This window comes from Ovis aries, chromosome 5 (genome assembly GCF_016772045.2).
Source record: "Ovis aries strain OAR_USU_Benz2616 breed Rambouillet chromosome 5, ARS-UI_Ramb_v3.0, whole genome shotgun sequence".
NCBI classification, from domain to species: domain Eukaryota; kingdom Metazoa; phylum Chordata; class Mammalia; order Artiodactyla; family Bovidae; genus Ovis; species Ovis aries.
The window spans coordinates 78,778,680-78,800,542 of NC_056058.1; the positions used below are offsets into that span (position 1 = coordinate 78,778,680).

General features: G+C 44.2%; 2 protein-coding genes and 1 non-coding gene across 3 annotated transcripts in view; 2 read left to right on the plus strand and 1 right to left on the minus strand.

The window, feature by feature from the left end:
- The window catches only part of RASGRF2 (Ras protein specific guanine nucleotide releasing factor 2), a 256,645-nt gene that overhangs the window by 213,692 nt on the left and 21,090 nt on the right, over positions 1 to 21,863 (plus strand). Inside the window, exons 19-21 of the mRNA XM_027970489.3 lie at positions 10,920 to 11,032; positions 20,980 to 21,040; positions 21,362 to 21,465. Coding sequence (XP_027826290.2) covers positions 10,920 to 11,032; positions 20,980 to 21,040; positions 21,362 to 21,465 — 278 coding nt within the window. The remainder of the gene's footprint in view (positions 1 to 10,919; positions 11,033 to 20,979; positions 21,041 to 21,361; positions 21,466 to 21,863) is intronic.
- Positions 6,912 to 6,984, minus strand: TRNAG-CCC (transfer RNA glycine (anticodon CCC)). The gene has a single exon. It is a non-coding gene; the product is annotated as a tRNA-Gly (tRNA).
- LOC114114907 (heterogeneous nuclear ribonucleoprotein A1) lies at positions 11,481 to 15,660 on the plus strand. The gene has a single exon (XM_027970490.3). It carries the CDS (start codon positions 13,974 to 13,976, stop codon positions 15,093 to 15,095), a length of 1,122 nt encoding a protein of 373 aa, XP_027826291.1. The 5' UTR covers positions 11,481 to 13,973; the 3' UTR covers positions 15,096 to 15,660.

A 21,863-nucleotide genomic window follows, 5' to 3' on the forward strand; every position in this document is an offset into this window, starting at 1 on the left:
GGACTGAAGCCCACCAGGCTCCTCCGTCCATGGGATTCTCCAGGCAAGAATACTGGAGTGGGTTGCCATTTCCTTCTCCAGGGGATCTTCCCGACCCAGGGATCAAACCCACCTCTCCTGCATTGCAGGTGGATTCTTTACTGCTGAACTGCTGGGGAAGCCCCAGGAGGCCCCTTTAAATTTTTAAAATTTTTAGCCTTGCTTAGGGAAACATAAAATCCAGTGTCAATGTAAAGCACTAAGTTCAGATTTATTCTGTGCTCCAGATCTGAAATGGAGGTTGGCCAGGACAAGCACGTGGCAGACTTTTGTTGTGGGTGGAAGAATGAGATGGATAAGAGAGAACCCGCTCCTGACCAGGCAGCTCCTGCTGCCTGGACTGACGGCTCTCAGCCTGCGTCCAGCCCTGTCCTGTCCTTGGGTCCACCCCGTCCTTGTCTATACTGCTCCTGCCAGTCTGCGTGGGAGACTCTCCCCGGCTATACGGGCCACCCAGACTCTGCTCCTGAGTCGTGGATTTTCTTTCCACTCATGAGACAGCCTTCAGAGTAGGGATGCCTGATCTTGGAGCTTTCTCAGGAGAAAGAGTCCCTCCCTGGACCACAGTACTCTCTGCCACACTTGGGTGCTTCCTGACCTCATTCTCCTAAAGGTGACCAGGACCTTACAAATGTCCCTCCCCCGCATCCTCACCACAGCTTAATGTGAGTTCCCAGCATCCACTTCTTGGGAAGATGTGTCCCTGACACTGACCTGGGAGAAGGAGCTCTGGGATTCCAGGGGAATGATCTCTGCACCAACCTGAGGTTTGAGATGGTCTTAGTTACGGAGTGGGACACTCAGTCTTTCGTGGGCGACTTGAAAAGCTAACCTCCCCACCCCTGCCACCCCCAGAAGGCAGTCTGCTCTCTGACGATGCATTCTGAGTGACAGGCTCCCAGAGTGTTCAAAGGGTTCTTTAACAATACTGTATTAATGTCAGGTGCCGTTCTAAGTGTTTTCAAATACTCACTCATTCACTCCTCACTCCAGCCTTTTGCGGGAGGGAAGGTATAGTCTCTGTTTCACAGATGGTGAAATTGAAGCCTGGGGACGAAATATTAATAATTTGCCTGAGATGTTGCAGGTGGCCAGTGGCAGAACCAGGTTTCACACCTGGGCTGCTGGCTGCCCAGCTCAGGTTCTCAACCACCCATCTCACGGCCCCTGCATCTCGCCAGCTAACACTCAGGACGCAGAGCACTCCAAACGAATAGGAAAAAGCCACTTGTGACCTCAGACAGTGAGCATGTCATATGTTAGCACTGACAACACTTCCGTTCTCTATTTCTTAGTCTTCTCTGAGACTTTGGCCCTAGACTCTGTGTCCCTTAGACAAAGGATTTGGGATTGCTAAAGGTTGGGCAGAGTCCTGCCCCCTTCCAGCAGCCACTGCTGTGCCTCCTGCATTCAGACAGTGATTAGCCATCTCCCTTACCAGTCTCCCCCAGGCACTGCCAGGGCAGGAGTTGGGGGTGCTGTCCAAGGTCACAGACCAGAAAAACCCCTGCTGTTTTCAAGGCCTCAGGACCCCAGACATCCCACCAGTATCCCAGGTGGATTAGGATGTGGCCTCATTGCTCAGGTAGTACAGGGATGCTCCTAGGCCTTCCCCTGCCTGTGGGTTCTGATGGGGATGCCGGGAATAAGAGAGAATTCAGTCACGTTGTGAGATGCTGGAAGCTATGAAATATTTAAAAATATGTATTTATTTTGGCTGCACTAGGTCTTAGTTGCAGCAGTCAGGCTCAGTAATTGCAGGCTTGGCAAGCCCGCACATGCGCTGAGGCATGTGGGATCTTAATGTTCCAGTGAGGGATAGAACCCACGTCCCCTGCATTGGAAGGTGGATTTTTAAACACTGGACCACAAGGGAAGTCTCTGAAATATTTATTTTTAATGGTAAATTAGTGTGTATTACCTCAACCTTGCAAATGCTTTTATAAAAACCACCAAATAGAAAGATAATCCATGGACATAGTTTTTATGTTAGTCTCATCCTTATTAATTGGTCCCAATTTGCTTCTAGCTGTCCACACTACCACCGTTGGCCTCTAAATGTCGAAGCTAAGAAATCGCAAACATCCACCAGGTGCAAACGAGGACAAGCCCAGACTTGGCCATTTGCTGCTGTTGTTTAGTTGCTCAATCCTGTCTGACTCTTTGAGACCGCATGGACTGTAGCCCGTCGGGCTCCTCTGTCCATGGGAGTTTTCAGGAAAGTATAGGCGAATGGATTGCCATTTCTTTCTCCAGGGGATCTTCCTGACCCAGGGATTGAACCCGTGTCTCCTGCACTGGCAGGCAGATTCTCTACTGCTGAGCCACCAAGGAAGCCCAAGACTTCCCATAAAGGCAGCCCAATAGAGAAAGCTGTATCTAATTTAATTAGGATAGCAACGTCCTTTTCGCTCCTTCTGATTTCCTGAACCTGTAGGCTGGTACTTATTTTCATCAGTGGGTGTTTGATCCTGCTGAATTTTGTGGTGGTTATTGACATTGTCCTCTCCTCCCCTCAGAATAGACTGCCTTGGGCATTGCATTTCACTTTAGTTTCTGGGTCAAAAAAAGACTCACATGAGGAACAAAATCCAGAAACCTGAATTCTGGTCTGGATTCTAGTGTGTGTTTGCTGTAAATCTGTAAACTTGACCAAATGATCTGTATGGGGTTCTTCTACAGAAAGGAATTATTTGTCAGACTGCTCTAGAAAATATATAAGAAACTATTAGCTGATAGATATGGGTTCTCTCTTTTTTTCTTTTAAGCTTGAGGATAGATCTTAACTCTTTCTGTGGTCCAGGCAAACAAGATTCTTGTTTCTTGAACTGCTTACCAGAGCTTTTTCTTATCTTTTATGCCTCCATATTGTTATCCTTTAAACTCTCCTTAAGCTTTCCATGCTTGTCTTTTAAAAATGCTTGGCAAGACATTTTCATCAGGATTTATTTAAGTCAGTGTGAAATAGAATTAAGAGTTAAAGAAGATGTCTTAAATGGAACTTCTTTTCAGTTTCCATTAGTTGCTGAGACAGAAATGTAGTTTTCCCTGTAGAACTAGTGGGATTCTTTAACCTTTTGCGGATGGATTGCATCGACAGAAAATTCAGAGAAGCACACAAGGGATTGTATGTACTTTGATAGGTTCTTATCTCTGCTATAAGAGTTTTCTGATTAAAGGTGCTGTGGGGATCCTCCTTTTTCCCAGTTTGCATTCCGCATGCTCTTGGGTCATTGGAAGTGTTTCTGGAGACCATGGCATGCCATCAAGTCCTCAGGACCAGTGACCTCTGTTAATTTCAGTCACCCTCGGACTTGGAGGAGCCCACTTAACACTGGTGCATCAGACGGTTCATTCGGGTCCAAGATGTTGTCTCACCTGCTGACTTTTGCTTTGTGTTTCTTTCCTCCCAACTCTGCTCCCCAGAGTCACCCACCTATATCGTCTCATCTGCTCGGGTAAAGTTTCTCTCTGGAGGGACATTGAAGGTTCTAATTCTACCAGATTCCTATGTTTCTGAGTCTGTCTTCTCTGTGGGGAAAACTTACCAGCTTTCTTTATCGTCTTTTCCCCTCTCAAGAATCCGGGAAGGGAGGACAAAGCATAGCTTAGAGAATACATCCTAGCATTTTGGTAAGGTTTTTATTCAAGTTAAGTTTTCCTGGCATGTGGCCTTCTTTAATTAAGAAAGTTACAAAATCAGGATTAAAACCAGGCTCTTCCACACTTTTCTTTCCCCCTCTGATCCTTGCCATTTTCTTGAAAGAGACAATTCCATATCAGTTCACACCTATCCAGAAACCAACGGAAAACATAGCATGTGGAAAAATTCTCTTTTTTTCCTGAGAAATGCCTTTAAACTGGCTGATTCTCTCTTGAAACTTAGAGATGTAAGCTCAGGAGCTATCGTATTTCAAGGTTGTAGGGCAGTATTTAAAATTCTTCTAAGCACAGCTGTTCAGGTCTAGAGGCTGCATTTTAGCAAGTCATTCCCATGCAGAGTCATTTGTTAAGAAATGATGGAATAAATTATTTTCTGCATAGCTTTTTCCTTCGCGCTGAGCTGGTGTCATTCATCGCCATTTGCCTCTCCCCGGTTATTTTTGTTCTAACATATCTTCCACATTTCGCATTGTGCCTTCTCCTGGTAGCCTCCCACTTCACATCTGCTAAACTAATTTCCCAAACTGCCAGTTTAAGAAGAATTAGGTAGCTCATTATCACTTGTCTCAAAGTTAAGAACGCTCCCAAGCACGTTTATCCATTCATCCAACAAATATTTGAGGGCCCACCAGGCGCACACATGCTTACCAAATCTGGGGGTTAATGATAACTGGAATTTACTACCTTTTCCTGGTTCATAAACTCCTACATGATGGTCAGGCATACATTTCTTATATATTCTGTTCCTCTTTGAAGATTCTCAACCTTATGAGTAATTAATACCTAGTAAGTGTTGAACAGGTACTACAAAGTGTTTAGTGTTACTATGGTATTTTTGTAGGGTTCTCTTCCACACTTAATGCCCTTTCTTTAAAATTTCAACTAGGCTGTTCTTTTTGTAGCGTGAACAAAGAGGTGGTTAAAATATTCTTGCAGTTTGGTGATGAGAAATGCTGGAAAACTCTATACCTTTCACTTTTCCAGTGAGAAACCCCAATTCAGAGTCATGGTTGCCCAGAGGTGGTGAGAAGGCAAGCAGACAAGGGTGGTGGCGAGTAGACAAGACAACCCAGGTACCATGCAGGGTCCCTTATCCAGCACAGTCTCCCCTAGGACCGGGTGGCAATACTGAAGTTCTAAATAAAGGTTCCCCTCAGAAGGGCTGAAATCCGCAGGGGTTGACAGGCTTATTATCTTTGGTTCACTAGCATTCATGGCATTCACCCTAGACTCCAGGGTGATTTGCACAGATTTGGGAAGATCAGTCAGCATCTTTGGCTCAGTTTCCCGTTTGACACAATGGCCTGGATCTAACCTAAATCTACATCACAATTTCAAGTAAAAAAAATCATCTTCTGTAGTCAAAGACAACAGGAAACAATAGCTTTGCAGTGAAAATCGTGAAGTCAAACTTTAGGCTCTTATTTTTGAGCCTCGCACACCCAAGGCCCCTTCTTTATGAGCCCTTCCATCCATTAAAATTGTCTATGTGATTTTACTCCACTCTGCAGCATTTCCACTTTCTTTTTAAAAACTCTGGCCGCTGTTAAGAATACACTGTATTGATTACAATGAGAAAATTACTCTCATAATTCTCTTTACTCCCAAACTGTGCTTATTGAATCAGACTTTCCCAGTGTCCTAGAGTTCCCTTGGCCATATGTGGTATATTATAATTATTACTCTATTCTCCTGCAAGAATGAATGTCATTTCCAAAATGCCTAAACTATCAACAGGGGTTAGTTGTAAAGTGCCAGAGAAACTGATTTTTCTCTTCTATGACTTAGTCTTACTCATACAAACCTGAGTCTCAAGATCCATGTCTCAAATCATTGTCACTGTAGATGGAAGGTGGTTCGGGATCAGCATGGTAATGCTGTTGAGATGTGTCTTTCAGGCCAAGACACCTTCACTGATAACTGCTTCTTTGAAGAGTATAGCAGTTAAAAACTCAGGTTTTAGCCAGCATTACCTGTTTGAGTCCTGGGTCTGCCACTTGCTGCCTGTGTGACTTGGGACAAGATACTTAGTACTTCGACTCCCTCATACGTGACATGGGAATAATAACGGTTGTGACTTGTTGCTGTTGAGGGTTGAAGCAGATAATAGAGTGATTGAAATATCATCTAGCCTATGGCAAACTCTTAAGTCTTGGTTGCGATAATTACCTCAGGAGTTGCTCAGTAACCTGCAGAAGGTATTGGCTCTCCCAGGAATGCTTAGTGTCTTTGAGTTGAGGCTGTACGGTCTCGGTAAAATGTCCCTAAGTCCTAATAGTCCTGAATAGAATCCTGGAGGATTCTAGCATCATCTGTTGGTAACTTTTTGCTCCTAAGCATGTGTTGTGTGTTACACTCCACTCTTTGACACTCTGCTTAAGCTGTCACCTCTTTACAGGGGGCTCCCAGACCCACACTTTCAGACGCTGCCCCTCTCCTAAGACTCAGTGGGCACCTGCTTTTAAATGCCCCTTGTTAAGCCCCTCTTCCTGGATTTTATTGGTTAATATCTGCTCCGTGCGCCCACTTCTGTTGGCTGTCTGTCTTCCCTAAAGCCCTAGATGCTAAGATGCTCAGTGCCTGTTGAAAGAACAAGAGCTGTAGTCTCCTTTTTAAAGACTGAAGTGTTAAAAGTCACGTTTTCTGGGCTCTCCGCCTTTGAAAGCAGACTGGTTTCTTTTTTCCAGCCTTCAGTCTCCTCAACCCTGCTTCGTGATTTGGAAAACGAACACTAACCTAAGTAAGCGGTTGTTGCAATGACTGCAGGCCCTCTTGGGTGCTGCGCTGTTTGCTCATCTTCCCTGAAAGTTCCCAGGCTCAGGCCTGGCTCGGTCGACACCCGCCTGCGGGTCTGGGAAAGGCGCTGCAGATTCCTGAGGAGCCAGGCGGCCCAGGAGCGCCACCTTGTGGGCGTCATTATTGCTGCCTTTGAGAAGGAGCCCAGTGTCCCTCCAACACCCCCAGTGTTCTGGTTTCCCATCTCAGGTCCTGGAGAAATGTAGCCAAAAATGAGATTCTAGATAAATTACAAAAAGGCTGTTAGGCAAACTTACTGTCCATTACCTACTTCCTGTTTAAATAATCTACCTCCTGTTTACTGCATGTGCCTTATATGTTTCAGATTTCTTTTCTTTTCTTTTTTTAAAATATTTATTTGGCTGTGTCGGGCCTTAGTTGCACGTGCTGGATCCTCGCTATGTGGAATCTAGCTCCCTGACCAGGGATTGAACCCAGGCCCCCTGCATTGGGAGTGCAAAGTCTTAGCCACTGGACCACCAGGGAAGTCCCCAGACTTCTTTTGAGTAGTAGGTAGTGTTTTTAACAGGGATTTTTGAATGGCCAATTCTGCATTTTACATGCTCTGGTTAAAAAAAGAAAAATTTACATTCTAAGTTGTACATCAGAAGATTCCGATTTTTTTCTCTTAAGGTTTTGAGGAGCTGCTTTTTGCATGATATTTTTTAAGTGGCCAAGTCTTGCTACTCAGAGTGTGAGCAGCAAAACCCAGGAGGTCCTTCAGTTCAGTTCAGTTCAGTCGCTCAGTCGTGTCCGACTCTTTGCGACCCCATGAATCGCAGCACGCCAGGCCTCCCTGTCCACGACCAACTCCCGGAGTTCACTCAGACTCGCGTCCATCTAGTCCGTGATGCCATCCAGCCATCTCATCCTCTGTCGTCCCCTTCTTCTCCTGCCCCCAATCCCTCCCAGTATCAAAGTCTTTTCCAATGAGTCAACTCAGAGTGTGAGCAGCAAAGCCCAGGAGGTCCTTAGAAAAGTAGAATCTGAGTCCCCATTCCAGACCTTCTGCACCAGAATCTGCGGTGATTCGTGGGCACTGGACAGTTTGAGAAGCACAGGTGGAAATAAGATGGAAGATCTGTGCTGTCCCCACGAGGCCATGTCCTTAAGGGCCTCATTTCACCCCATGTGATCACATCCCATCAGCCTCAGTGGCCTGGTGTGAACCGGGTTTATGATTCCCGCCTTGCCTGCCCCTGGGTCAGCTGAGGAAGGGCTGAAATCATATACAGGAGGTCACTCTGAACATGATAAAAGCCTGTTCAAGTGTAAAGGAAGATTCTGAGTGAAAATTCTTATGTTTTGTACTTAGCCATCATTAGCTAACCTGCTTTATATTAGCTACATGAGCAAAGTGAGAATTCACCTGTAACCATTCCTCTCACTTCAGATAGTGTCTAGGCAGATTTCACCAAGTTTGCAAAGGTCGCTCTTAGGCTAGTCTTCCTAGAGCTCAGAATAATCAGATTACATTCTGTTTTCCTTAACAAGACCTTTCACACAACTTGCCTTCCTGGGGTCTCAGAAGTGTTCCCACTGTTGAGCCCAGAGTGGGGCACAGTAGGCACTGGAGAATGCTTGTTGATTAAGCCACTAATTAGCCCCCAGTGAGGTCCAAACACCGGCTTGATGTCCTTCACACTAACTCATTTACGATAATCATATTATTTGCATCATTGAGAGATTCAACATAGCTCCAGGACTCAGTCATCACAATAATAAGTATCAAACATTCATTAAGCAAAGATGCTGGATGGCTGAGAAATCCTTTGGTAGTGCATGAAGACGGGGGTAGGTGAGATCATTAGCTGTTGACAAACGTCACTCCCATTACATTTGAAATGGTGGGAGGAGGAGGACAAAGGACAAAAACAGCAGCAAATATTACTCTCTTCTCCTTGCAAAAATTTTAAAAATAAAATCAGTAGTCAAGAAGTTGTTGGGCAAAAAGTTGGTGAAATTTTAGGAAAACATATCATCTGAAGGTGTTGCTTGGACCCTAGTGGCTCCTGCTTCTGAAGAAGGGATACTGATTGTCAAACAGTGAAAGGGAAATACTGAGAAAAATTAATGACACTGTTTTTCACCAAACTGAGGTTCATAAATATTCAATTCAGGTTTAATTAGACTTTTGTATTGTCTATAATTTGTGAAATTATGGACTTTATGCCCCCAATTTACTAAATATGGGCTTCCCAGGTGGTGTTCGTGTACGTCTGCCGATGCAGGATACATAAGAGACGCCAGTTCAATCCCTGGGCCAAGAAGATCCCTGGAGGAGGGCATGGCAACCCACTCCAGGGTTCTTGCCTGGAGAATCCCATGGACAGAGAAGCCTGGTGGGCTACAGCCCACAGGGTTGCAAAGAGTCAGACACTACGGAAGGAAGTTAGTATAGTGAAAGCATGCTTTTTTATTGGATCCATTGCAATGAGCAATATTTTCTCTAATCATTTAAAAGAAGTCAGAATGTAGTGCTTCAAAATTACTTTCTCTAAAGTGAAAATGTATTCATAATGAGTAACTTTGTGTAGTAGGGAAAGTAAACCGCATGCTGCACAGTCTGTCGGAGTCAGATCTGAAAGCAAGGTGTGGCAGCGTTCAGTTTATCTCTGAGTACCTGATGATCCCGGGATGCTGCCAGTATGCTGTCCATGTTTTACAAGAATACATATAATAAAAGAGTGTGAAAAAATGACAACTTGACCTTTTTATTAATTTTTAACTTTTTAAAATTTTCAAATCAAGAGAAAATGCTGGAATAAAATAAAAGGTGTGGCCACACATCTGGAGTCACTAATGGTTCACATGGTTACCACATGTGTATCTCTCCCCCTTCCTTTCTCACGTTTTCTCTCCCTCCTCCCCTCTCCCCTAGGGACCTGCTCTGAAATAGCCCCAGCAAAATGATCAAATTCAGGACAATTTAACATGGATAGGATACTCTCGACTGGTACATAATTCTAAGTTGTTGCGGTAATGCCCTGTGTAGCATTTCCCCCTCGATCCTGGATCTAATCCAGGCTCACCTCTTGCATTATCTGTGGTGCTTTTGGTGTCCTTTAAACTGGAACAATTTCTTAGTTTCTTTGTCTTTGATGACATTAGCATTTTTGGAACATGCAAGCCTGTTCCTGCATCTTCCTCACAATGCAAGTGTGAGATTATGCATTTGGGGCAAAAATACTAAATGATGATTCTTCACAGAACATTACATTTGTGGACCCATGATGTTGGTTTGCTCCATTCCTGTGACAGTAACTGATCACTGGGTTCAGGTGACATCTGTCAGATTCTCCCTTTGTATTTAATCATTTCTAATGGTGGTGTTGCAGGGGAGAGGGTACCCTGACACTATTAATTCTGTTTCCCTGTAAATTGTGGCATCTATTCATGATCCTTACCTGATAAGTTCCCACTGCTTTGGTCAAAAAAGGTGATTTTCTAACTCATATTCCTTTATATTTATTGGAAGTCCACTGTAAAGAATAATTCTCTTCTGCCTTCTTCATGTATGTATCTATTTGTGTGTTTGTGGGCATTAGTAGGGGCTTGCAAGTTGTTTTGATTCAGCTGGTTATTACTTACTACTCTCATTCATTTTGGTGTGCATGTGATCCTACTCACCTTTGCCATGTGGGTACCCTTTCATTATCACTCCTATGTTTGTTTGACACGGCCTCATGGGTGTGTATCATTTATTCTTTAGCATACCTGTATTGAAGTTAATTGCAGAATTTATACTTTGAAAAAGCTTTTTCTTTTTTAAAGCTATTGCTGTGCCCCAGCTACTGACTCATGGACCAATGGGAAAACAGACAATTAAATCAGCCCTTACGGTACAGTGAGTTATGATAGAGTGCGTCATGGGAACACTGAGAACAAGCTCTCCGTGGCTTTGGGTCAACTCAGGAAGGCTCCTAGGATAAAGTACATCACCTCCTCATGCTGCAAGATGAACAGAAATAAACCTGGGGAGAAGGCAGTGCTCCAGGATAAGGGAAGCACACATCCCTTTGAGGAATGCCTACCTCTGAGGGCTTCCCTGGTGGCTCAGACAGTAAAGAATCTGCCTGCAGTGCAGGAGACCCAAGTTCAATCCCTGGGTGGGAAAGATCCCCTGGAGAAGGAAATGGCTACCCAGTCCAGTATTCTTGCCTGGAGAATCCCATGGACAGGGGAGCCTGATGGGCTGCAGTCCATGGGGTCGCAAAGGGTTGGACAGGACTGAGCACAGCACAGCCCAGGAAACCTGTCAGCAGGGCCCCACCCCAAACCAATTAAGTCAGGATCTCAGGAGGGGAAGCGTCTCGTTTCCATACATAGCTTCTAGAGAATTTGTTACGAGGAATGGTGTCTTGTGTCATGGAGCTAAACCCTTCGGAACTAAAATCTTAAAAATCCACTTCATTTTTTAGGACTTTGAACTCAACAATGAACTAAAGATGAACGTCTTAAATTTGCTAGAAGAAGTTTTACGAGACCCAGATCTTCTTCCTCAAGAACGGAAAGCCACAGCGAATATCCTAAGGTAAAAGCACTTGCAGGTACCTGGTAATTACCCTGGGTTGATTTGTGCTGTGTTCACAGATGATAGGATCCTATCAGACCAGAAAGATGTGTATTAGACTTCTGAAGTGCACAATTCTGTCCTCACTGGTAAAGCTTCCTTGGGAAGGCTTTAGTCTGGGCGACATAACCTGTGAGCAGTACTGTTGCTCCTGTCTGTGTGGCGGACAGTAGTTTACTGTAGAACCAAAAGCCTGGAGGATGGTCTCCTGAGGGTCTGGCGGGTGTTGCAGAGGTGCTTTTCCCTTGTGTGGGTTCCGTTTATCACAAGCTCACAGTTATGGGGAGCAGTGGTTGGTAGCATTTCTATAGGAGTCTCATGTAGCTGGCTTGTGGCTGTGCCACCATAGAGCAGCTACACATTTTCTTCAGCTTATTTCACTGGTCCCGAACCAATTTTACCATCAGTGTTTCCGTTTTTAATATTACTTATTTTTTATGTGACTGCAGCGCGTCTTAGTTGCGGCACTCAGGGATATTCACTGCAGCGCACATGCTCTCTAGTTGTGAAGCGTGGGCTCAGTAGTTACGTCGCCCAGGCTTAGTTGCCCAGAGGCATGTGCGATCCTAGTTCCCCGACCAGGGATCTAACCTGCATCTCCTGTGTTGGAAGCTGGATTCTTAATCACTGGACCACAAGGGAAGTCCCTACCACTGGCTTCTTAGGTGGACATTTCCACATCCTGTAGGTTGTATGAATTCAGACCCTGCAGTTCTGTGTGACAGTTTTAAACTTTGGGTTTCGCGCTAGAGGCTGCTTGTGTCTCATTACACCCAGCAGCCAGGCAGGTAACGACTTTCTCGTGCCTCCTTGAACTGATGAGTGAGTTTTTTCCAGTCCATTCTACGTGAAGAGGGCAGCCATTAGTGTCTCTGTGTGGACACTTCAGTTACAGTTTCCACCGTACTTGTGGCTATGCGTCTGTCCCTGCGTGGGGTAGGAAGCCTGGCGCCTCATCTGCAATGAAAAGAACCCTTCCTTTCTTCTGTGCTTGGCTTTATTGTTTCTTCATTATCCTGAATGCTTGTGTGTAGAGGAGAATCCAGTTTAACTGAATCCATCATGCTTTTGGAAGCCTCTCCAAAAGAAAAAAGGAGTGTGGAGACGGAGCAGAGCTTGGAGTGATGCAGCTGCAACCAGAGAGTGCCAACGATTGCTAGAAAACTTCCAAAAGCTGGGGAAAAGCAAGGAAGCTGCAGTCCCCAACCTTTTTGCTACCAGAGACTGGTTTTTGTGAAGACAGTTTTTCCACAGACTGAGGGTGGGGTGGGGTGGGGTGAGGATGGTTTCAGGATGATTCAAGGGTATTACATTGATTGTGCACCTTATTGCTATTATTATTACATCACCTGCACCTCAGGTCAGCAAGCATTAGATTCTGGAGGTTGGGGACCCCTGCAAGGAGGGATTCCTCTGCAGGTTTCGGAGGGAGCATGGCTCTGCCGACACCTTGTGTTTGGACTTCGAGCCTCTAGCACACTAAGACAATGAATTTCTGTTGTTTCCAGTCACTTTGTTTGTTGTACTTGTTTAGGGCAGCCCCAGGCGTGCTGCCGTCCATGGGGTCGCAAAGAGTTGGACATGACTGAGTGACTGAACTGAGCTGAGGAAACCGTTAAGGTTCTTCGGTTCTTCCATTCTATGAAAACGTCTCAGTAAACTTTGAGACTCTGTTACTATGCTATCTTCAGATTTTAAAATTCTAAATACATCTTCAGATAAAGCCTGGTGTCGGTGGATGAGTGGTTATGTCTGTGACTGACTGCTGTTCTTCTTCTCTTTGTATAAACTGTTGACTATGCTCTTTGTATTTAAAGCATGGATGATTGAACACTAGGTTCTGGAAGGGTGGACCCCTAATGACATTTGACCAAATAGCTGGCAGGAAAATGGAGGTGATCAGACTGGAAAGGCTGTCAGGACTGGGCAATTTGAGGCCTTCGTGTTGCTTGTCCCCTCATAGCCCGCATGCCAGGCATCACTGATCAATCCTGAGCACACTCTGCCTGTGCCCGCAGGTGAGCCCAGAACTCAGCTGACTGGCACTTCTACTTCAGACGAACCTTATTTACCATCCCAGGTCTTTATTAGTCATCAGGCTTAAGATGTACAATTTTTTTGTCCTGAATAAGTGACCTAAGAATCAGAGGTGTAAAACCGATAATGAATAGAAATTTTAGTAGATGGTGCAGCCTGGGATTGTAACATCTAGCCATCTGAGTCTAGCTTTTGCAGGGGGGTCACAGGTTTAAATCTTGGCTCAACCACTAATAACTGTCGAGTTTCTTAGTCAATCCTAACCTAATTTTTCTCATTTATAAAGTGGGGCTCTAAATACCTACCTCATGGGGTTGTTGTGAAAATCACATGATGTAATATGTATAAAGAGGTTATACCTGAAACATATTTAGCACTCACATTACTGCTACAGGCATTGTTATTATTAGAAAGCACAGACAGTAGCCCTTAGGAAAAATAGTTTCTGATGTCAGGGCTCTATAGCCCAAGTGAAACCAGGCTAGATCTTTAGCCAAACTCAGTTTGCCCTGGGCTTCATTATCTTGTCTATAGAAAAGACATCATAGTAATTTTGAAAACCTATAATAGAATATAATCTGCAAAAGTATTAAATCCTTATACTGTAGTATACCTGAAACTAACATGATATTATAGATCAACTATACTTCAATTAAAAAACTAATTTACTATTTTACAATAGTAAATAAATCAACAAGTGAATGTAATTTAAAAATCATTAAATATATACTTTAAATGGGTGGATTGTTTGGTATCTGAATTATATCTCAAAGTTCTTACCAAAGCAACCTCCACAGTCATAACCTACTTACTGCTATTTTGTAAAAGAAAAAACAAGTTAAAAAAAAAAAAGGAGACTGCCGTCATGTCTAAATCAGAGTCTCCCAAAGAGCCCGAACAGCTGCGGAAGCTCTTCATCGGAGGATTGAGCTTTGAAACAACCGATGAGAGTCTGAGGAGCCATTTTGAGCAATGGGGAACGCTCACAGACTGTGTGGTAATGAGGGATCCAAACACCAAGCGATCCAGAGGCTTCGGGTTTGTCACATACGCCACGGTGGAGGAGGTGGATGCAGCCATGAATGCAAGGCCACACAAGGTGGACGGAAGAGTTGTGGAACCAAAGAGGGCCGTCTCAAGAGAAGATTCTCAAAGACCTGGTGCCCACTTAACTGTGAAAAAGATTTTTGTTGGTGGCATTAAAGAAGACACTGAAGAACATCACCTGAGAGATTATTTTGAACAGTATGGGAAAATTGAAGTAATTGAAATCATGACTGACCGAGGCAGTGGCAAAAAGAGAGGCTTTGCTTTTGTAACCTTTGATGACCATGACTCCGTAGACAAGATTGTCATTCAGAAATACCACACTGTGAATGGCCACAACTGTGAAGTGAGAAAAGCCCTGTCTAAGCAAGAGATGGCTAGTGCTTCATCCAGCCAGAGAGGTCGAAGTGGTTCTGGAAACTTTGGTGGCGGTCGTGGAGGTGGTTTTGGTGGGAATGACAACTTTGGTCGTGGAGGAAACTTCAGTGGTCGAGGTGGCTTTGGTGGCAGCCGCGGTGGTGGCGGATATGGTGGCAGTGGGGATGGATATAATGGATTTGGTAATGACGGTGGTTATGGAGGAGGCGGCCCTGGTTACTCTGGAGGAAGCAGAGGCTATGGAAGTGGTGGACAGGGTTATGGAAACCAGGGCAGTGGCTATGGCGGGAGTGGCAGCTATGACAGCTATAACAACGGTGGAGGCGGAGGCGGCTTTGGCGGTGGTAGTGGAAGCAATTTTGGAGGTGGCGGAAGCTACAATGATTTTGGCAATTACAACAATCAATCTTCAAATTTTGGACCCATGAAAGGAGGAAACTTTGGAGGAAGAAGTTCTGGCCCCTATGGTGGTGGAGGCCAATACTTTGCCAAACCACGAAACCAAGGTGGCTATGGTGGCTCCAGCAGCAGCAGTAGCTATGGCAGTGGCAGAAGGTTTTAATTACTGCCAGGAAACAAAGCTTAGCAGGAGAGGAGAGCCAGAGAAGTGACAGGGAAGCTACAGGTTACAACAGATTTGTGAACTCAGCCAAGCACAGTGGTGGCAGGGCCTAGCTGCTACAAAGAAGACATGTTTTAGACAATACTCATGTGTATGGGCAAAAAACTCGAGGACTGTACTTGTGACTAATTGTATAACAGGTTATTTTAGTTTCTGTTCTGTGGAAAGTGTAAAGCATTCCAACAAAGGGTTTTAATGTAGATTTTTTTTTTGCACCCATGCTGTTGATTGCTAAATGTAATAGTCTGATCATGACGCTGAATAAATGTCTTTTTTTTTTTTTTTTAATGTGCTGTGTAAAGTTAGTCTACTCTGAAGCCATTTTGGTAAACTACCCCAACAGTGTGAAGTTAGAATTCCTTCAGGGTGATGCCAGGTTCATTTGAAATTTATTTACAAACCTGCTTGGTGGAGAAGCTGTTGTCTTCAGAACCTTGGTGTAGTTGAACTGACAGTTACTGTGTTGTGACCTGGAGTTCACCATTAAAAGGGTCACCCATGCAAAGTCATGGAGTTTTTTTTATTTTTTATTTTGGTTATTAATGATTGTTGGCACATCCTATGCAATATATCTAAATTGAATTATGGTACCAGATAAAGTTATAGATGGGAATGAAGCTTATGTATCATCCATTATCATGTGTAATCAATAAAAGATTTAATACCCTCTTGAAAAAAAAAAAAAAAAAAAAGGCAATTCCACCAATGGGGTGCCCCCTAGCTGCCCACGCAGAATTCTAGTTTTTTATAGAGTCTTTCCAGGTATTCTGAAAGTCCCAAGAAATGTGCTCAGGAATGAACCCAGTTATTTTTCTGCCTCAGCACCTTTGTTCAAGCTCACGGCTCCCAGGCCATTTGAGGGAGACCCCTTCCAGCACCGCCACAGTTTCTGTGGGGATGCTGCCTGCAGTCTTGTGACGTCACCATTTCCCTATTGAAAAGCTGAGAAAGACGCCGCCTGCCCCGTCCCTGTGCCCCCTGGGCCCTGGAGCAGCCTGCCTCAACCCAGAGTCTCTGTCTTTTGTGAAAACAGCTCTTCCCACATCTTTCCTGGTTCTTCATCTTTCACTGTAAGAATTCAAAAGTCACTCATGGAGCCTAGCAGGGAATAGATGTTACATTCCCTTGTCCATTCTCCCACTTCTGACCATTTTTCTTCTCATGAAGCCAAAACAAAAGCCTTTGTTTAGCCCTTAACATAGGGACGTATCAACTGAAGCCAGCAGATACAGATACTGGTCGGTCACCAGCCCATCAGCTGGGCCAGCAGCCAGATCCTGAGTCCTAGTTTGGGTCAACTGAGCTCTGGGGCACTAACTTATCTTCCCAACAAGCTAGTGAATAGATTTGTGCAGTAAACCCTGCTCCAAGAAAACAACTGGTATTTGACTGAATTTCTCCTGCCAAGTAATTCATTCCACTTGCATCATATTTGAGGGTCCCTGCCCCAGCATGGGTGGAGGAGCCTGGTAGGCTGCAGTCCATGGGGTCAGTAGGAGTCAGACATGACTGAGTGACTTCACTTTCACTTTTCACTTTCATGCATTGGAGAGGGAGATGGCAACCCACCCCAGTGTTCTTGCCTGAAGAATCCCAGGGATGGGGGATGCCGTCTCTGGGGTCGCACAGAGTCAGACATGACTGAAGCGACTTAGCAGCAGCCCCAGCACATGAGATTGTGATTACAGGAGGACTAAATCATAGATTCGTTTTTAGGGTTTTGATAATTTTCCATATTAAATACTTATGTGTGTGAAATTTATGTTTTTAAAAATCATATCAGAATGATTAGAAAGCACAGTAGGAAGACCTAGATAGAACCATCAACTGAAGGAATGTTATCGTTCATGAAATCTCTTTATTAAAAAAAAAAGAAAGCAAAAGGATTATTTAACAACTCTGAAAATTGTGATGATTTTCCTGTTAGTTCATTTCTTAATTTAAAAATAAACAGGGAATTACTTTCAGCTGAAACCAGGAGAATTTGGTAGTAAACATTTCCATGCATTTATGGACAGCTGTCTTTAAAAAATGTGTCAGAGCATGGGTAGCAATGGGCTCAAGGAAGCCTGGCAGGAAGGAAAGTCATGCCTGAGAAAGCATGGGAAGGAAGAGGTGGTCTGGTAGGTCCCAGTGGCAACATGAGATTAAACCATTCACAAGGTGGGGAGGAGCAATCTGAGGCAGGCCAGGCCATGGACCCAGGCATCCAGTCACAGCAGCAAGCAAGCAGCCCAGAGGGTGTGGAACAGTTCGAGGGCAGAGGCCGGTTGCTCTTGACTCTGTTTTTAAGACTACATGATTTCATGATTTCTGCATGTGAAGGGGAAATTTTCTAGCTGTAGAACTAGCATAATCCCACTTCCTTTTAAGTTTTTTTTTTATGGTATTGCATTATAGGTGCAAAAATATTAAAATGATCATACTGCATGATAGACAGAAACCCAGGATCCCAGAGTACTCATCAAACTCCAAAGCAGTCAGAAGACTAAGCAAATCCATTCTCTATTGGAACTGGACAGAGTTAGGGAGGCCTTCACATCTGACAGGAACTTTTCTGAACATACGTCCCAGTGAATATAAGTTAGGATTGGGAAAGGTTAAAAAAAAAAAAGTCCTGATATTAAAGATTTAGATGCATTCAAGTCGTAAAACAGTGAGTCATGACACATGTATTTAAACACAGAATACAGTAATACAGATGGTTCTGTGACGAACCATCCCCACCTCACACAGTGTCACGGGGGTTACTTTATGATGAAGAAGCTTGATTGGCATCAGTAGTGTATGGCCCTGACTGTGAATAAAAACCTCTACTGAAGACTTTCATATTCCTCCAATGTTGTCTGACGAGCTGGCTTCTGAATCTATGTAGTATAGTGTTTTTGTAGACAACTAACATGCCACTGAATGAAAAGAAACAATGACTAACTTCTTGAATGGGTTCAGTCACGACAAGGGGACCCACAGACCTCACACAGACTCTAGCAGCATTAGACTTTTTTGAAGAAGAGCTACTTTATTCAAATTGTTTCATGCAGTAAACCAGATATTCAAATGAACAGGCCAGGATAAATGTTTTCCCTTGGTTTCATTGAATCAGTTTACCAGAATCAAAGGAATTCAGGAGACTGTGTTACTGTGCAACTCCTACATCAAGCTGAGGTACTCACATGTGGAGGTTTACGTGTTTCAGAGCAAGACATTTTACATGTGGGTGTTTATGTATAGCATTTATTTTGTTCAGACCCATTAGAACTTTTACACCAAAATGACATCTTGCCCCTATTCCAAATGGTTGTCAGGGGCTACCTCTCTTACTAGAGTCTGTTCACCTCCTGTCTTGAGAATGTCTTCAAGGATAATCATCCATTAAGTTTTTTACTTTATAGTCACTTCTAATTTTGGTGTAAAGTGTTTTTTGACAGCTGGATCATCCTCACTTATTAAACACATCTCCATATTGTTTTGAGCTATTTCCTTGGTTCACATCTACCTTAAGAATTCAAAACTTGCCATCACTGATGGATTCATGGGTGGGCATCAAATTCTGGGGCTGGTTCCTTAATGATAACACGAAAATCTTTTGTAAAACAGCAACGTCACATGCCATTTTATGGCAGAGTATACATTTCTATGGTTATCTTTAATCTTGTTGGGGATCACAGATTCCCCAAAAGAATATAATGGAAGCCATATCCTCCCCCCAAAAAGAAATGCATGAATATATGCGCACATTTGTATGTCATTTCAAAAAGGTTTATGGACCCTTAGAGGTCATTTAGTGATCCTCTAGGGTTAAGAGCTTTTGTTCTAAGGGGCCTTTTCGAAAGAGATAGCATTTATTTTGATCTATAGAGCAGAGATTCTTTTGACGAGAAAAATATTAGGTAACCTAATGGGACCAGACCTAGCTTGGAACATTAGGGTAAGATCACTGAAGAAAGGAACATTTGAAAGAAGTGAAATAACTTCTGGACCATTTCTTTCCAAGTAAAGAATATTGCCCAACCTCATAAAAAAGATCTTTTCCACAGCGACACATAGTTATATGGCCACTGATCTCTCTCCAGGAACCTAGGCTACGGTAGAAAGAATGACATGCACTTTGGGAAAGAGCCACTTTCCCCCTGTGTCTAACCCTTAAGTGTGATGTAACAGTCTTTGGAAAAGGAGTTATGTTTACTTATTTTTTCCTCACCTTATCTGCCCCTTAGCATATGGTGACTTTTTCTTCTCACAAATGATATGGCTAATTGCAGACAAGAGGATTGCCACTCCTATGAGCTAGAAGGATTCTGCTCCCTGGTAAACAGCCTAGAGCTTTTGTTAGAGAGAAGGGAGATAGAGGAAAGGGAACTGACCTTCTTTGGTGTGTGTTCTATGCTGGACTCTGGAAGCAGTGCCTGTCATAAGCCTGCTCATGACAAGCAAGAGCAACAGGGAAGCAAACTGGACCAAACCCTGAGCCAGTTAGTCCATTTCATTAAGCTTTTATTTCCTCATCTATAAAATGGATATAATAAAGCTTTATTTAAAGCGATTTTTTGTGATACAGGAAAGAGTGTGTGTCAGATGGTTAGCAGGTTCCTAGCATATAATGGGCATACAGTTACCCACCTCAGTTGATTTTGTATTTTTAAGGTGATAGTTTTGTTTTAATCCATTCAGAACACAACAGAATATCATATCGTTGTTGCTTTTTAAAACTAGCATCCTCCAACAGACAGGCTACACAGTTGGGCAGTGTTTAAGTTTTTTTTAATACTTTTAAGACAGGATTGTGCCTTCATTTTAGGACACCTGAAATGTTTGGTCCAGATAAAAGTTAGATAATCAGGATCTCTGATATATAATCAGGATTATATAACCCTGGACTCTGAACTCCTGTCGGACATGAAGTGTCACTCTTACTCTGAAACCAGCACCTGCCTTAACTTAGGAATTCTTTGAATTCATTTGTCACTGATCAAAAATATATTGGCTGACAGCTGAATAACACCGAGTTTGGGGATGGATACAAGACCAAATGTGTCTTGGGAAAGCCCAACTGGGAAGCAACAGGGAAGAGTTTACCTGCTGGTCTCTGCCTGGCATTGTTCAAACTCTTGATGCTTGGAAACTCTCCTGAGCTTCTGGTCTGCCTGTGCCTGGGGAGGGGCCAGCTCTGCCTCTTCTGCCTCAGCACCAGCGGTGCGGGGGGAGGGGGGCGGGGGGCCAGGGCAGGGGCTGGAGGAGTGTGGACGGAGCACTCAGCCTGTTAGAAACCCTGACTGCCAGCGGTGCAGGGCGCCCGGATTCCTGGCACAGATCCTCGCAGTAAGGCAAAGCGCCAGGTTACCCGCTGCTTTGCTCTCACGGTGGGTGTTTTACTTACAACCTTGGCCTTCCCTCATGGCTCGGGTGGTAAAGAATCTGCCTTTAGTACAAGAGACCTGGATTCAGTCCCTGGATTGGGAAGATCCTCTGGAGAAGGGAATGGCTACCCACTCCAGTATTCTAGCCTGGAGAATTTCATGGACAGAGGAGCCTGGCGCCATCTATGGGGTCCCATAGTCGAACACGACTGAGTGATTAACACAACACTTTTGTGTACAACGGGTTTACTCCTTCTTATAAGTTAGCGCTCTTGATGATCTTCTTCTGCCTTTAACAAGTGCATTTTCCTGTTTTCTGGAGCCCATGTCTTCAACTCAAGTCCCCGCAGTCTCGTAGACCCAAACCCTCTGACTTTCCACCCTGGGGGAAACTGAACTGCATTTTTGTCGTTTCATTCCTGGCCTGTCTATGTTCTTTTCATGGAGGATATTTTGACTTTTTTTAGGGCCCTTTCACAAGATGATCAAGATGACATCCACCTAAAACTAGAGGATATAATTCAGCTGGTAAGTTGAGCCATAGTCTTATCCTGCACAATTAATTATGTGTGAGATTTAACCTCGCAAAGGCAGGCACTGTCCCCACAGCTGGTAACTGGGGTCCGGACTATATGTTCTATCCCTGAAACTGTGTGAAAGGGACCAGATTTGGCTCGGCGTTTAACATCATGATCCATGATGTTAATTTTGCTGCCTGATATCTCTGAGCTCTCCACCATTTTCTTCAGAGCTGGAATCCGGGGTGGACTTTGTACTCCAGCAACTGCAGTGAGCTGACGGGCACCTGGCTTCTAGGTGTGTGTCATTCCCTGCCCTTATCTCTTGCAGACGGACTGTCCGAAGGCCGAGTGCTTCGAGACCTTGTCGGCCATGGAGCTGGCTGAGCAGATAACCCTCCTGGACCACGTCGTTTTCAGAAGCATTCCCTACGAGTGAGTGTGCACCCGCAGCCGCAGCGCCCCCCACCCCCACCCCGCCGCAACCCCATGTGTGTGCCCAGAGCTGTGGCTTTTCATCTTATGATGGTTTGGACCCACTTGAATGTCTTTGGGTTCCAGTTTATGTTGAAAATACCGATACAGAAATATTGGAGACTCTCAAGATGGTCACTCTTATGTTGCTATATGCACTGTAGTTAAACAGAGAGTGTGAGTTTCTCTGACCACTCACATCCGAATGTCATAGAAACTTTCATGCAGCTGTAACGGTGGTTCTCAGACTTCACTGCCTAAAATCATTTGGGAGACTTGTTAAAAAATGTACATTCCTAGGTGCCTCCCTCAGAGATTCTGATTCTGGTAGGTCCGAGGCCCAAGAAACTTCATTTTCA